The sequence below is a fragment of the Zalophus californianus genome, chromosome 7, assembly GCF_009762305.2.
Source record: "Zalophus californianus isolate mZalCal1 chromosome 7, mZalCal1.pri.v2, whole genome shotgun sequence".
NCBI classification, from domain to species: Eukaryota; Metazoa; Chordata; class Mammalia; order Carnivora; family Otariidae; genus Zalophus; species Zalophus californianus.
Genome location: NC_045601.1, coordinates 72,001,338 through 72,018,396, shown reverse-complemented (window position 1 = coordinate 72,018,396; position 17,059 = coordinate 72,001,338). Strand labels below are relative to the sequence as shown.

The 17,059-nt window shown below is 37.9% G+C and overlaps 1 protein-coding gene across 1 annotated transcript; it reads left to right on the top strand.

The window, feature by feature from the left end:
- Nucleotides 1-15,377: 15,377 nt before the first annotated feature.
- On the top strand, nucleotides 15,378-16,735 carry HTR1E (5-hydroxytryptamine receptor 1E). Its single transcript, XM_027603492.2, has one exon. It carries the CDS (start codon nucleotides 15,378-15,380, stop codon nucleotides 16,473-16,475), a length of 1,098 nt encoding a protein of 365 aa, XP_027459293.1. The 3' UTR covers nucleotides 16,476-16,735.
- Nucleotides 16,736-17,059: the final 324 nt, after the last annotated feature.

Below are 17,059 nucleotides of genomic sequence, written 5' to 3'. Positions count from 1 at the left end.
GGCTCAGATGGTTAAGCGTCTGCCTTCAGCTCAGGTCATGATCCCAGGGTCCTGGTATAATTTTAAATTTATAGAGAAGTTATGAAGAAGTCCCGCATCGGGCTCCCTGCTCCTTGGGAGCCTGCTTCTCCTTGTGCCTCTCTCTCTCTCTCTCTGTCTCTCATGAATAAATAAATAAAATCTTTAAAAAAAAAATAAATAAATAAATAAATAAATAAAATAAAAACATAAGTTTTAGACAAACCCTTCAAATTTGAGAAATTTCTCTAAATTCTCTTGATGAGTTATGTAGGATTTTATAATAATATCTGGCATTTATATTATCATTTCCAAAGTAGTAAAACCATTTTGCCAATAAATTGTATCGCCTTCTTGCCACCCAGTTCTCTAAATTACTTCCTTTTCCCACTCAGGCTATCCTCTGCTTTCAGCCCCAAGCCAAACTCCCCACCTGTGCCCCCACTCCCAAGTCCCAAGTCCCAACTAAATCCCATCTCTTGCTTTTGACACCTTTTTGGATTCATCTTCTAAATCATAATCCCTTCAAAATGACTGTGAATGGATGGATGGACATCTGGGCTCTTTCCATATTTTGGCTATTGTGGACATTGTTGCTATAAATAATGGGGTCAATCGACAGATGAAAGGATAAAGAAGATGTGATATAGATATAGATAGATAGATAGATAGATAGATAGATAGATAGATAGATAGATAGATAGACAGACACAATGGAACATTACTCAGCCACCAAAAAATGAAATCTTACCACTTGCAATGATGTGGATAGACCTAGAGGGTGTTATGCTAAGCAAAATAATTCAATCAGAGAAAGACAATTACCATATATTTCACTCTATGTGGAATTTAAAAAACAAAACAGATGAACATAGAGAAATGGGGGGGGGAATAAAATAAGACAAAAACAAGGAGATAAACCATAAGAGACTCTTAGCTATAGGAAACAAACTGAGGGTTGCTGGAGGGGAGGTGGGTGAAGGGATGGGGTAACTGGGTAATGGGCATTAAGGAGGACGCTTGATGTAATGAGCACTGGATGTTATATGAAACTGATGAATCACTAAACTCTACCTCTGAAACTAATACTACACTATATGTTAATGGATTGATTTTAAATTTTAAAAAAATGTGAATTAATGGAAGTGACTTAATGGGTTAAAAAAGGCATACATCAAAAACTAAAGATGTATTGTATGGCGACTAACATAACATAATAAAATTTAAAAAAAAGAAAGAAAGGCATATGTTAGCTTTCCACATAAACTTTATGTAGATGAGGAAAACTACCTTGCTCTTTTTCTCCTCATCTTTGCATAGAAACACACAATTGTGTTTCCAAAAGAAGCCAGAAAGGCATGGGCATAACTTATAATACATGTGGTATGAATTTTCTTGAAAAAACAGCCCTTAAAGTCAAATTCAACTATGACTGTTTACAAAGAAACTATGTTACGGAGACTGACAAATGCATAATATTTTTATCAGTATATATGAGGCTTACATTTTGTTTCATCACTTTTATTGCTGAAGAATATATTTTTTAATATTTATTTATTTTAGAGAGAGAGAGAGAGCATGAGTAAGCTGGTGGGAGGGGCAGAGGGAGAGGAAAACAAACAGACTCCCCACTGAGCAGGGAGCCTGATGCAGGGGCTCCATCCCAGGTCCCTGAGATCATGACTAGAGCCAAAATCAAGAGTTGGACACTCAACTGACTGAGCCACCCAGGCACCCCAGCTAAAGAATACATTTTAAAGGGATGGGTTAAATATTCAAGGACACAAACACAAGTAAATACCTCTTAGTTCAATATGAATATAACAAATCCATTAGTATATCTACATGTGAGCATGCTCAGCAAAGAACAGACTGAACAAATGTTTATTGAGTACCTCTTAGGTGTCAGGAAATGTGCCAACACTTTGGCAAATGCTGTCTCATTTCATTTTTTCTATAAATATGTAAGGTTGATATAATTATCCTCACTTTTCAAATTGTAAAACCAAGCATCCAAAGATTAAATCACCCAAGGATATGTTACTTACGGTAAATAATTAGTTCCTTTAACTGATAAACCCTAAAATATCAGTGGTTTAACACAATAAGATGCTATTTCTCATTCATATCACCATCTAATGCAAATCAGAAGGGGAAGAGGTTGTGTTCTGTCCCACCTGGTCATTCGGAGCCCCCCAGGATATTTCCATCTGTCCACTGGTGGATGGAAATTGAGAGCAAGGATAGTACATTAAAAGTTTTTGTAGACCAGGCCTAACAGTGGCACATACCACTATATGCTCGCATTCCATTCCCCAAAAATGATCCCTCTTCTGTTAATAGGGAAAGAATGAATGCTTTCTCCCTAAGAGAGGGAACAAGCTAAAGAAGTATGCTCTCACTACTGATAATCAGCATAGTACTGGAAGGTCTAGCTACTTCAATAAGGCAAGAAAAGACATACAGATAAGAAAGAAGAAAGGAAAATGTTCCTATTTGCAAATGACGTGATCATCTATGTAGAAAACTCTGGAGTCTACCAAAAAAGTCCTATAACTAATAGGTGAGTTAAACAAGGTCAAAACACAAAATCAACCACATTTCTGGATCCTAAAAATAAATGTGCAAAACTGAAGTTAAAGACACAATGCCATTTACAATCACTCCAAAAAACCAACCAAACAAACAAACAAATAAGATGCGTAGGAATAAATCTATCACATGCGCAGGACTTCTATGCTGAAAATCACAAAATGCTAAAGAAATAAACAAAAGGAGACTTGAATAAATACAAAGTAAATACAAAGATGGTAGAATTAAAAGCAAGCACATCAATAATTACATTATGTGTAAATAATCTAAACATTCTAATTAAAAGCAGAGAAAGTCAGACTGGACAAAAATGCAAGGCCCAACTAGAGGCTGTCCATAAGAAACCCATTTAATATAAAAACATAGACAGGTTAAAAGTAAAAGGATAGAAAAAGATATACCACGTAAACATTAGTTAAAAGAAAGCTGGAGTGGCTATATTAATATCATACAAAGTAAACATCAGAACATAGAACATCAGGGACACAGAGATATTACATAATGATATAACAGTCAATTCATCAAGAAGACATAGCAATTCTAAATGAATATACGTCTAATAACTGAGTTTCAAAATACAGGACTCAAAAATTGACCTGATCAAGGGGGGAGATTGGCATATCTAAAGTTATAGTTAGAGATTTTAACACCCTTCTCTCAACAATTGATAGAACAAGTTGACAAAACATTGGTAAAGGTATAGAAAATTTGCACAATACTGTCAAGCAAGTTACATGGAACAATCACAGAAAACACATTCACTTTAAACATACATATAACATCACCAAGATAGACTACAAACTGAGCCATAAAATAAGTCCTAAAAATTTTCAAATGATTGAAGTCATACAGACTATGTTTTGTGAGCCTGGGTATGATGACATTAAAAGTCAGTTTTAAAAGAATACATGAAGTCCTTAAATATTTTTGAAGTTAAGAAATGGACTCCTAAATGTTACATAAGTCAAATATGAAGGAATTAGAAAATATTTCTGACTGAATGATAATGAAAATACAAATATTAAAATTTGCAGGATGCAGCTAAAATAGTGCTTAGAGCAAAATTTATCATTCTAAATGCTTATGTTGTTGATGAAAAAAAGTTTTAAACTATAGCTTCTACATTAAGAGACTAGAAAAAGAAGAGTGAGCTAAGCCAAAGTAAATAAAGGAAGGAAATAATAAATATAAAAGCTGAAAGTAATTAAAGAAAGAATAGATAATAGAGGAAATCAAGTCATTCAGAAGCTGATTCTTTGTAAAGATTAATAAAATTGAAAAATCCTTACCTAGACTGATCAAGAGGAAAAAATAAAATTACCAATATCAAGAATGAAAGAGAGAATACCACATAGATATTACAGGCATTAAAAGGATATGAAAGGAATATTATGACTAACTTTATGACTATGAATTTGACAACTTAGATTAAATGAACAAATTCCTTAAAAGACATAAATTACCAAAAGTGATATAAGAAAAAAGAGAAATTCTAAAAAGCCCAATATATGGTATTTTGATATTGGTGTTGTTGTTGATGGGTTTTTTTAAGTATAGTAAAGAAACTGAATTTACAGTTAAAAATCCCCCCACAAGGGGCGCCTGCGTAGCACAGTTAGTTAAGCGTCTGAATCTTGATTTCAACTCAGGTTGTGCTCTCAGGGTCATGAGATCAAGCCACATCGGGCTCTACACTCAGCACAGAGTCTGCTTAAGACTCTCTCCCTCTCCCTCTGCCTCACCCCCACTCCGCCTCCCCCGCCTTTCCAATAAATAAATCTTTAAAAAGAAAAAAAACCTCCCCACAAGGAAAACTCAAAATCCAAAGGAATCCGCAGGTACATTCCATCAAATATTCACAAAAGAAATGACACTGATATTTCTCGAACTCCTTCAGAAAATTTTTAAACTCATTTTTTAAAGCCAGCATAGCCTTGACACCAAAACTCACAAATCAATTCAAGAAAAGAAATTTTCATACAATTATCTCTCCTGGACATAATGCAAAACTCCTTAACAAAATATTAGGAAATCAAACTCAGCAATATATTTTTTTAAAAAATACATCAAAACTAACTGAAGTTTTTCCAAGACTGCAAGACTAGTTTAACATCCAAAAATCAGTTACTATGATTCACCACAAGATATAAAACTATCTCAGTAGTTGAAAAAGATACACTTGATAAAATGCCTACTTATTATAAAAACTATCAGAGATTTAGGAATAGAAAAAAATTTCCTCAAACTAATAAACAGGATCCAAGAAAAACTTATAGCTAATATATTAATGGTGAATGAAGAACATTTCCCCCATCTGATTATTGCTTCTATTTCCTTACAGGTTATGGGTCTGTTCAGGTTTTCTATTTCTTCCTGGTTCAGTTTTGGTAGTTTATACACCTCTAGGAATGCATCCATGTCTTCCAGATTGTCTAATTTGCTGGCATATAGTTGCTCATAATATGTTCTTGTAATTGTTTGTATTTCTTTGGTGTTGGTTGTGATCTCTCCTCTTTCATTCACGATTTTATTTGGGTCCTTTCTCTTTTCTTTTTGACAAGTCTGGCCAGGGGTTTATCAATCTTATTAATTCTTTCAAAGAACTAGCTCCTAGTTTCATTGATCTGTTCTACTGTTCTTTCGGTTTCTATTTCATTGATTTCTGCTCTGATGTTTATTATTTCTCTTCTCCTGCTGGGTTTAGGCTTTATTTGCTGTTCTTTCTCCAGCTCATTTAGGTGTGGGGTTAGGTTGTGTATTTGAGACCTTTCTTGTTTCTTGAGGAAGGCTTGTATTGCTATATACTTTCCTCTTAGGACAGCCTTTGCTGTATCCCAAAGATTTTGAACAGTTGTGTTTTCATTTTCATTGGTTTCCATGAATTTTTTTAATTCTTCTTTAATTTCCTGGTTGACCCATTCATTCTTTAGTTGGATGCTCTTTAGCCTCCATGTATTTGAGCTCTTTCCGACTTTCCTCTTGTGATTGAGTTCTAGTTTCAAAGCATTATGGTCCAAAAATATGCAGGGAATGGTCCCAGTCTTTTGGTAACAGTTGAGACCTGATTTGTGACCCAGGATGTGATCTAATTCTGGAGAATGTTCCATGTGCATTCGAGAAGAACATGTATTCTGTTCTTTGGGATGGAATGTTCTGAATAGATCTGTGAAGTCCATCTGGTCCAGTGTGTCATTTAAAGCCCTTATTTCTTTGTTGATCTTTTGCTTAGATGATCTGTCCATTTCAGTGAGGGGGTGTTAAAGTCCCCTACTATTATTGTATTATTGTCGATGTGTTTCTTTGATTTTTGTTATTAGTTGGCTTATATAATTGGCTGCTCCCATGTTAGGGGCATAGATATTTACAATTGTTAGATCCTCTTGTTGGATAGACCCTTTAAGTAGGATATAGTGTCCTTTCTCATCTCTTATTATAGTCTTTGGTTTAAAATCTAATTTGTCTGATATAAGGATTGCCACCCCAGCTTTCTTTTGATGTCCATTAGCATGGTCAATGGTTTTCCACCCCCTCACTTTCAATCTGGAGGTGTCTTTGGGTCTAAAATGAGTGTCTTGCAGATAGCATATCAGTGAATCTTGTTTTTTTATCCAATCTGATACCGTGTCTTTTGATTGGGGCACTGAGCCCATTTACATTAAGGGTAACTATTGAAAGATATGAATTTAGTTCCATTGTATTGCCTGTACGGTGACTGTTACTCTATACTGTCTCTGTTCCTTTCTGGTCTATGTTACTTTTAGGCTCTTTCTTTGCTTAGAGGACCCCTTTCAATATTTCTTGTAGGGCTGGTTTGGTGTTCACAAATTCTTTTACTTTTTGTTTGTCCTGGAAGCTTTTTATCTCTCCTTCTATTTTCAATGACAGCCTAGTTGGATATAGTATTCTTGGCTGCATATTTTTCTCATTTAGTGCTCTGAATAGATCATGCCAGTCCTTTCTGGCCTGCCAGGTCTCTGTGGAGAGGTCTGCTGACACTCTAATGTTTCTACTATTGTAGGTTACACCTCTTGTCCTGAGCTGCTTTCAGGATTTTCTCTTTGTCTCTGAGACTTGTGAGTTTTACTCTTAGATGTCAGGGTGTTGACCAATTTTTATTGATTTTGAGGGGGGTTCTCTGTGCCTCCTGGATTTTGATGCCTGTTTCCTTCCCCAGATTAGGGAAGTTCTCTGCTATAATTTGCTCCAATATACCTTCTGCCCTTCTCTCTCTTTCTTCTTCTTCTGGGATCCCAATTATTCTAACGTTGTTTCACTTTATGTTATCACTTATCTCTTGAATTCTCCCCTCATGATCCAGTAGTTGTTTAGCTCTCTTTTTCTCAGCTTCTTTATTCTCCATCATTTGGTCGTCTATATTACTAATTCTCTCTTCTGCCTCATTTATCCTAGCAGTTAGAGCCTCCATTTTTTATTGCACCTCATTAATAGCCTTTTTAATTTCGACTTGGTTAGATTTTAGTTCTTTTATTTCTCCAGAAAGAGATTCTCTAGTATCTTCTATGCTTTTTTCAAGCCCAGCTAGTATGTTTATAATCGTCATTCTGAACATTCTGAAAATGGTGACATCTTACTAATGTCTGTATTGATTAAGTCCCTGGCAGTCAGTACTGCCTCTTGTTCTTTTTTTTTTTTTTTTTGAGTTTTTCCATCTTGTCATTTTGTCCAGAGGAGAATAGATGAATGAGAGAACAAAATGCTAACAGGGTAACAACGACCCCAGAAAAATACACACTAAACAAATCAGAAGAGACCTGAAACCAGGGGGAAAAGAAAGGGAAATTAAAAAAAAAAAAAAAAAGAAAGAATATGATCAGGCTGGTGAAAAGAACAGAGCCACACACTAGATTTTGGGTGCATTTTGGTCTGTTAGAAGAAATTGCCTCACAAAATTTTAAAGAATGAAAAACTTATATATATATACATACACACACACACACACACACACACACACACACAAAATAACAGTAAATACAATGAAGGGATGGAATATGACTGTAAAGATGAAAATTTAAAAAGATTTTTAAAAAGGAATTAATAAGATAAGAAGTTGGTTGAAAAAACAATGAAAAAAAATTTTTTAAAAAGAGAAAATGTGAGCAGGTGGGAGACTAGCACAATGTCACATACTAGATTTAGGGTATATTTTGGTCTGTTAGAAGAAACTGTCTCCCAAAATTTTAAAGAAAGAAAAACTTATATATATATATATATATATATACAAAAAATAAGGTTAAATGCAATTAAGGGATAAAATATGACTGTGAAAATTAAAATTAAAAAGGATTTTTAAAAAGGAATTGATAAGATGTAGGTTGAAAAAGGGAAGAAGAAAAATTCAACTAAAAAAAGTAGAAAAATTAAAAAATAAAGAAAATTTTAAAAATTAACTTTGAGGGTGCCTGGGTGGCTCAGTCATTAAGTGTCTGTGTTTGGCTCAGGTCATGATCCTAGGGTCCTGGGATCGAGCCCTGAATTGGGCTCCCTGCTCTGCAGGAAGCCTGCTTCTCCCTCTCCCTCTCCCCCTGCTTGTGTTCCCTCTCTCGCTGTCTCTCTCTGTCAAATAAATAAATAAAATCTTTAAAAAAATAATAATAATAAATTAACTTAGAAAGACTAAAGAATCATGGAGAAAAAAGCCATGAATTCTATGTGCTGTATTCCCCTAGTGATGGAGTTCTGCCGTTCTCATTGATTGGTAAACTTGGTCTTGGAGGGCTATTCTTGCTGATCTTCTGGGGGAGGGGCCCGTTGCCATGGTTCCCAAATGTCTTTGCCAGAGGCAGAATTGCCCCGCTCTTGTCGGGTCTGGGCTAAGTAATCTGCTCCCGTTTGCCCTCGGGAGCCCTTGTTCCCTGCAAGCTTTCGGTACAGCTTTGGAGGAGGAGAGTGAAAATGGTGGCCTCCCAATTTCCACCCTGGAGGAGCCAAGAACTCGGGGCCCCACTCCTCAGTTCGTCCCCAGAGAAAAGCAGTCACTCCCATCTCCCCGGTCTCCGGCCGCACTCCGTGCTCACCCGGCCTGTGACCAAGCGTTTCTATCTCTGGCACCTGACCGGGTGTGGAGTCTCCAAACCCAGGAGATCCCTGTGGTGTGCTCCCACACCACTCCTCCCGGGGGAGGAAGGGGAGTCTCCCCGGATCTGCCGCTTGTTGGGTCCCTGCTGGAGGAGCAGTGGCCCAACTGGGCCGCGGACCATGGTTTATGGCAACCCCGAGCTGAGAGCCCGCGCCTCGGCTCCGTCTCTGCAGCCGGCTTCCCCATTCCGATACATGGGAGCTCTGCCGCACTCAGGCACCCCCGGTCGCTCTGTGACCCCGAAGGTCCTGAGACCACACTGTCCCGTGAGGGTTCCACCCCCCGCTTAGCCACTGGAGCGACGTCCCTCAGCGGAGCCGACTTCTAAAAGTTCCGATTTTGTGCTCCGCGGCTCTAGCACTTGCCAGAAGCGGCCGACGGAGGCCCCCTCCCCCGCCGTCTATCCTCCTGAATATCGCCTCGGATTCACTTCTCCGCATGTCCTACCTTCCAGTAAGTGGTCGCTTCTCTGTTCAGAGAGTTGTTGCTACTCTCTTCTTCGATCTCCTGTTGAGGTCGTAGGTGTTCAGATGGTTTGATCCCTATTCAGCTGAATTCCTGAGACCAGATGAAATCCAGGTCTCCTACTCCTCCGCCATCTTGCTCCGCCTCATCTTTCTTTTTTTACTGAAGTATAGTTGACATACAGTATTATATTAGTTTCAGGTGTACAACATAGTGATTCCACATTTATATGCATTAAGAAGTGATTACCACAGTAGGTCTAGTTCCCATATATCACCATACATAGTTATTACAGTATTATTCACTATATTCCCAGCTACACTTCACATCCCCATGACTTGTTTATATTATTACTAGAAGTTTGTACGTCTTAATCCCCCTTCACCTATTTCATCCATCCTCCCACTCTTCCCTCTGACAACCACCAGTTCTCTATATTTATGAGATTTATGACTGTGTTTTTGTTTTATTTCTTAGATCCTATATTAAAGATTTTTTAAATTATTTGAAGAAATTTGGGCAAAATGAAAATGATCAAAGAAGAGATGAAAGGATATTTATGATAAATTATCAATAGTTATTGAAAACCAATAAAAGACTAGATAAGATGGTGAAATTAAAAATGAGTGTGCTCATGACCGCTTGTCCCTGCTGTTCTGTCACTGGGGTAGTATAAATCAGAGGCTCTGAAGCATCTCAGTAAATGAGAGCAGCATTCATTGACCCATTTGGTTTATAGTGATTCTCTCCTATTTGTGATTTCAATGAAAAACCATTTAAATATGGCTTTGGACTGCACTGGTATTTTCCATGTCATAATCAGAGCAGAAACTAAAAGCTACAAACCCCCGAAGTGCCTGCATTAACTCCTGATAGGATAGTGTCCGTTTTTAGGCTATGATTATTGCAGTTAATTTTCCATTCCGATGGACTAATGAACATCTGGTATATTGATATTGGTTTTTGGACTGGTTCTGCAAAGCGTGTTTTGAGTTAAGTGTTACAGTTCTTCCTCCCGTACTATGCAAAAGGCTAAAGAGACTTAAATTTTCAGGTGCTACTTAACCAGCACTGTTCTAATTAGAAATCATACTACCTCCTAAGGAGTTGGTAGTGATTATAAAACCATGCATTATTTTCTTAAGAAGATAAAGGAACCCAAGACAATTGGAGGTGGATCATTTCCTGAGTATGGCTACATCTTTGTCCCCTTCACAGTCGCCAGTGTAATCCTTTAAATTGCTCAAAGAATTCTACTTCCCTGGTGCCCCCTGACCCCACGGACTCTCAGCCTCTTCCATTATGGCTTTCCTGCTTCCTCTTTTACATTTCACTCACTCCAGAAATGCTCTGGGTGCCAATATAAAGGATACGGAGTGTAGCAGTGAAGAAAACTGCAAATAGTCCAGTTTAAAAAGACAGTCTCTCATCTTAAAAAGAAAACAATTGCACTACTGGGTATTTACCACAAAAGATACAAATGTAGGGATCCGAAGGGGTACATGCACCCCAATGTTTATAGCAGCAATGTCCACAATAGCCAAACTGTGGAAAGAGCCAAGATGTCCATCGACAGATGAATGGATAAAGAAGAGGTGGTATATATACACAATGGAATATTATGCAGCCATCAAAAGGAATGAGATCTTGCCATTTGCAACGATGTGGATGGAACTGGAGGGTGTTATGCTGAGTGAAATAAGTCAATCAGAGAAAGACATGTATCATATGACCTCAGTGATATGAGGAATTCTTAATCTCAGGAAACAAACTGAGGGTTGCTGGAGTGGTGGGGGGTGGGAGGGATGGGGTGGCTGGGTGATAGACATTGGGGAGGGTATGCACTACGGTGAGCGCTGTGAATTGTGCAAGACTGTTGAATCGCAGATCTGTACCTCTGAAACAAATAATGCAATATATGTTAAGAAAAAGAAGAAGAAGAAGATAGCAGGAGGGGAAGAATGAAGGGGAGTAAGTCAGAGGGGGAGACGAACCAGGAGAGACGATGGACTCTGAAAAACAAACTGAGGTTTCTGGAGGGGAGGAGGGTGGGGGGATGGGTTAGCCTGGTGATGGGTATTGAGGAGGGCACGTTCTGCATGGAGCACTGGGTGTTATGAACAAACAATGAATCATGGAACAGTACACCAAAACAAATTATGTAATATATGGTGATTAACATAACAATAAAAAAATTAAAAAAATAATAATAATAAAATAAAATAGTATTTCAAAAAAAAAAAACCTTGATCCCACATCTCCCTTCACAGCTACCTTATTTCTCTGCTCCCCTCTTCACCCAAACTCTTGAAATACTTGTTCTTATTCAGTGCCTCTATTTCCTTTCTTCTCATTCTTTCTTGAAACCACCACATTCAGCCTTCGATCTCCACCATGGCACCAAACAGGTCTTGTGAAGGTCATTGGTGTCATCCACATTACTCAGCCCAACAGTCAAGTCTTCATAGCCCACTGCCTGTCAGCAGCACTTACACAGCTGATCACTCTTACTTCATACACTTCTTCACCTGGTCTTGGGATGGAATTATCTCTCATCATTCTCCACCTGAATAGCTGTTTTTCTCTGCCTTACTTCTTCCTCCTTTTCTTCCTGATCTTTGATTAGTGAAGACCTCCAGGACCCAGTTCTCAGACTTGTTCAATCTATAATTGCTCCCCAGGTCATCTCACCCAGCTATTCAAAAGATTATGTTCCATGTGCTGTTATGAAACACACTTCAATATATATTTTTAAGTGAAAAAAGATCAAAGATGGCAAGCTGGATGTGTGCAGGAATTTGGAGTGACTGACAACACAGGGATACAAAACTTAACTCCTATTCTGAAAGGCTTGGGCACAAAATAAACCAGGAAGACACATTAAAGAGCTGACAATGTAGCCCCAACCAGTAATGTTTTTGCTAATTTAGCTAGAGGCAGTTAAAAAGATGAATCAGACATGCATCCCATCCTCCAGAAATATATAGTTAGTTGTGGGGGGAGGGGGTGAAAAATAAATAGGGACAAAATAAGGAAGAAAATAGTGTCACCAGAGAAATGAGAATTAGGATGTATCAGAGCTCCAAAATAGAGCAGCTTTTAAAAGCTTGATGAAGCTGAATTATTTCATTTTTTTACTTCATGTTTTTAAAATAACATTTCCTAATTTCCTCTATTATCAAACTAAAACTTCTAAAGTTTTCTGTCTCTTATCCATGCTACTCTCTATATTCTCAATCTTCCAATCAGAGTGGAAAAGCTTTTTTATTAAGAACTACTCTTCTCGGGTGCCTAGGTAGCTCAGCTGGTTAAGCATCTGATTCTTGATCTCAGCTCAGGTCTTGATCTGTGAGTTCCAGTCCCACATTGGGCTCCACATTGGACTCCACACTGGGCATGGAGCCTACTTTTTAAAAAAAAGAAAAAAAAAAAGAACTACTCTTCCAACAAACCTCAAGAACCCAAGAAAAACATAACTTAGGATTAATGTTTGTAGGGAAAAAAAAAACTTTATTTCATGTAATTAAGGAGAAAGGGGTCCAAATAGAGAAATAAACATGTTGGCCACAGGGAGAAATGTAGAGAGGTTGCCCCAAGCTGATAGATGGCTCAGGTTCTACCTAGGTCTCTAATTCCAAAGCCCATACACTTTCAATGTTACAGCCTGTCTCAGATATAAATGCAAGTTTAAATTGACTATAAAAGAAGCAAAAATAACCAGGGGAGAAGAAACATTTAATTTACAAGAAAGAGTGTATTGTTGGTGGAGTAAGTCCCCTAGAAGAAGTAGGGAAACAGGAATTTCAAGAGGGTACATCTACAGAAATGCGATAAAAGCACAATGAAAACAGAGAGGCAAAATGACTCTCATTTCACTGCAGAAAGATAAAGACTGTTTTAAAAACAATTTAAAATTTAAAAAACCCATTTTTTTGTCTTTAGTGAAATTATTTTCTTTTACTTTCTGTATCTAAAGAATAAATGGTAACCATCTCCCAGTCTTCTTGATGTTTGCCCAATGGGCAGAAGAAATTACATCCAGAGCTAGAGAGATCTCACACTGGCTGGAGATTTTTATTCCTGCCCCCTGACTTCCAGTCCCCAGTCCACCCAAAGACTCTCACCCACTCCATTCTCCATTTCATACATGCCTCACTTGCTGCTGCCCTCATTAAAGAATGTCTGTTAAACCTAATCCACATCAATCTCTGTCCCTTCTTATAACTGCCAAAATGCCAGTTGTCTTTGAAGTTTTCCTGGACCTAATCCAACAGAGATGAATCAGAGGATTTGATCAATGTTCTGATCAGCAGCCATTGGTTGTGAATATTCCTATGTGGATTTTGATTGTCTTGTTTTCATGAATACATATTCATATTTGAGTTTACAGTAGTACCCCCCCTTATCCACAGGAGATGCATTCCAAGACTGAATACCTGAAACCACAGATAGTACCGAACCCTATATGTACTATGTTTTTTCCTATACTTACAAACCTATGATAAAGTTTATCAGTTAGGTACAATAAAAGATTTTTAAAAACTAATTAAAAAATAGAACAATTATAACAGTATACTATAGGGGCATCTGGGTGGCTCAGTCGGTTAAGCATCTGCCTTCCACTCAGGTCATGATCCCAGGGTCCTGGGATGGAGCCCAGAGTCAGGCTGCCCGCTCAGCAAGGGAGTCGGCTTCTGCCTCTCCCTCTGCCCCTCCCCCCCACTCGTGCTCAGTCTCTTGCTTTCTCTCTCCCAAATAAATAAATATCTTTAAAAAAAAACTGTATACTATAATAAACATTAGGTGAATGGGGTCTCTCAAAATATCTCATTGTGCTGTACTCACTTTCTTGTGATGATGTAAGATGATAAAATGTTTATGTGATGAGATGAAGTGAGGTGAATGATGCAGGTCTTGTGACGTAGTGTTAGGCTACTATTGACCTTCTGAGGATTCATCAGAAAGAGGATCATTGGCTTGCAGACCATGGTAACTGAAAGTGCAGAAAACGAAACTACAGGTAAGGGGGACTGTCGTATCTTTTTTTTTTAATTCCTTACCACTATGCATTCAATAAATGTCACTATCTCACTGATTGCCCAGTTTAATCACAGCTATCCAGAAGACAGACAGATCATAGATGGTAGGTAAATAGGTAGATAGAAAGACAGATAGATGATAGATGATAGATAGATAGATGATAGATAAAGATAGATAGAAATTGAAAGAATACAAATGTTAACCAAAACTAAACACATTTTTTTTTTAATGTGGAGTTCTTTGAGCTTGGTGATGATGCTGTTTCACAGTCAATTTACTGCATTACTCTGAGAACAATTTGCCATAAACATCAAAGTCATGTTATATGCTTTTTTTTCCTCTCTTTTCTCCAAAGAAATGCACAGTGGGATATATAAAATGTCAGAAATAATTAGACAAAATCACACAATTTCATTGTGACACTAAAATATCTTTGGAGTTGAGCACTTGCTTATGAAACTTTAAAAACTGCTTTGAAGTCTGCTTATTATAAACAATATAATATTTTTCTTTAATGTCCCAGAATTTCTAAGGTATGATACAGGGTGAATATGTGTTTCAAAATAAAAAATAATTTATGTGTAAATGTATATATATATTAATAAATATAAATAAGAAAATAATTCAGGTGGCAAGATAGACTTTAAAGTTGGTAATATTTCCATGAGGAAGAGTTGGGGAACTTAACTTTTTAAAAAGTATCTTTTTGGTAGCTACAGGTGTAGTTAGCACAGCATAAGGATTAGACTTGTGAGTCACTATGTTGTATACCTGAAATTAATGTAACATTGTGTCAACTATATATCAATTTTTAAAAACTATCTTTTGAAGAATCATGTAAAAGTGAACTTTGTACCCAGAGATAAAAAAGAAAATTATATCAAAACTGTGTAAAGAATTTCTGAGTACTGAAATACCATAACATTTTCTAGGGGGAAAAATATGACTTTTCATTCATTAACCAGTAGCATACTATCTTCCAGGAACCCTCAGAAGAAAAGCTCTGGTGCTTCCTTTTACCCATACAAAATGGAACATAAGAAACTACATAGCTGAAGAAACTACAGTCTTCTTATAAATGAGAGGCATTGAAGTCTAAGTAAATTTCCTGCTGAGGGAAAATAACCAGCAGCTTTTCCACAGTGTAGACTGAAACAGGGAAAACATGAATATCACTAACTGTACCACAGAAGCCAGTGTGGCTGCAAGACCCAAGACCATCACTGAGAAGATGCTCATTTCCATGACTCTGGTGATCATCACCACCCTGACCATGTTGCTGAACTTGGCCGTGATCATGGCCATCTGTACCACCAAGAAGCTCCACCAGCCTGCCAACTACCTGATCTGTTCCCTGGCTGTGACAGATCTCCTGGTGGCAGTGCTCGTCATGCCACTGAGCATCATGTATATTGTCATGGACAGCTGGAAACTAGGGTACTTTATCTGCGAGGTGTGGCTGAGTGTGGACATGACCTGCTGCACCTGCTCCATCCTCCATCTCTGTGTGATTGCCCTAGACAGGTACTGGGCCATCACCAACGCTATTGAATATGCCAGGAAGAGGACTGCCAAAAGGGCTGGGCTGATGATCCTCACTGTCTGGACCATCTCCATCTTCATCTCCATGCCCCCTCTGTTCTGGAGGAGCCACCGCCAACTCAGCCCACCTCCTAGTCAGTGCACTATCCAGCATGACCATGTCATCTACACCATTTACTCCACACTTGGGGCATTTTATATCCCCTTGACTTTGATACTTATTCTGTATTACCGGATTTACCATGCAGCCAAGAGCCTTTATCAGAAAAGAGGATCTAGCCGGCACTTGAGCAACAGAAGCACGGATAGCCAAAATTCTTTTGCGAGTTGTAAACTTACACAAACTTTCTGTGTGTCTGATTTCTCCACCTCAGACCCTACCACAGAGTTTGAAAAGATCCACTCCTCTATCAGGATCCCTTCCTTCGATAATGATCTAGATCACCCAGGAGAACGTCAGCAGATCTCTAGTACCAGGGAACGTAAGGCAGCACGCATCCTAGGACTGATTTTGGGGGCATTCATTTTGTCGTGGCTGCCATTTTTCATCAAAGAGTTAATTGTTGGTCTGAGCATCTACACGGTGTCCTCTGAAGTGGCTGATTTTTTGACGTGGCTTGGTTATGTTAATTCTCTGATCAACCCTCTGCTCTACACGAGTTTTAATGAAGACTTTAAGCTGGCTTTTAAAAAGCTAATTAAGTGCCGAGAACATACTTAGATTGCAAAAAGCCAAAAGGCATTGTTTTTACCAGCCTTGTGAGCGGACAGAGGAAAGGGGTTCAACTTAATAATTCTTGAACATAGTTGGTTCAGAAAAGTTTGTAAGGTAGTGTGGTCTTTTTGTTTGTTCATTTGTTCCGTTTGGTTTGAGGTTTGTTATCTGGTGTGCCGTTTTCTACCTCCGGTTTTATTTGTGGTACATGATTTCAAATAAACATCCAACAAAGACAGAAATTTCATAGATGTAATAATAAGGCAAAATAGTAACTACTTTTTTTTAGCCATTTCAGTTAATCCTGCAATTAAAGAATGCCAAAATAAATCTTCATTTGCAGAAGTTCTTATTACTTATGAATCAAATACCTGATAACTTGCCCTCGTGTGGCATTAAATCTGAGGTCATGGCTCCATATGCGTGCAAATTTTAGTGGGAATTGCATGACTACATAAAGCATTAATAAAAAAAAAAAGTGGTACACTGTCATCCGCTTGCAGACCTGAGCTAAAATCATTTACTGTGACAACATAGCCCACTCCTTTTAGGCACAAATAGTACAGCTGACATGTCCTTTATCATTCATG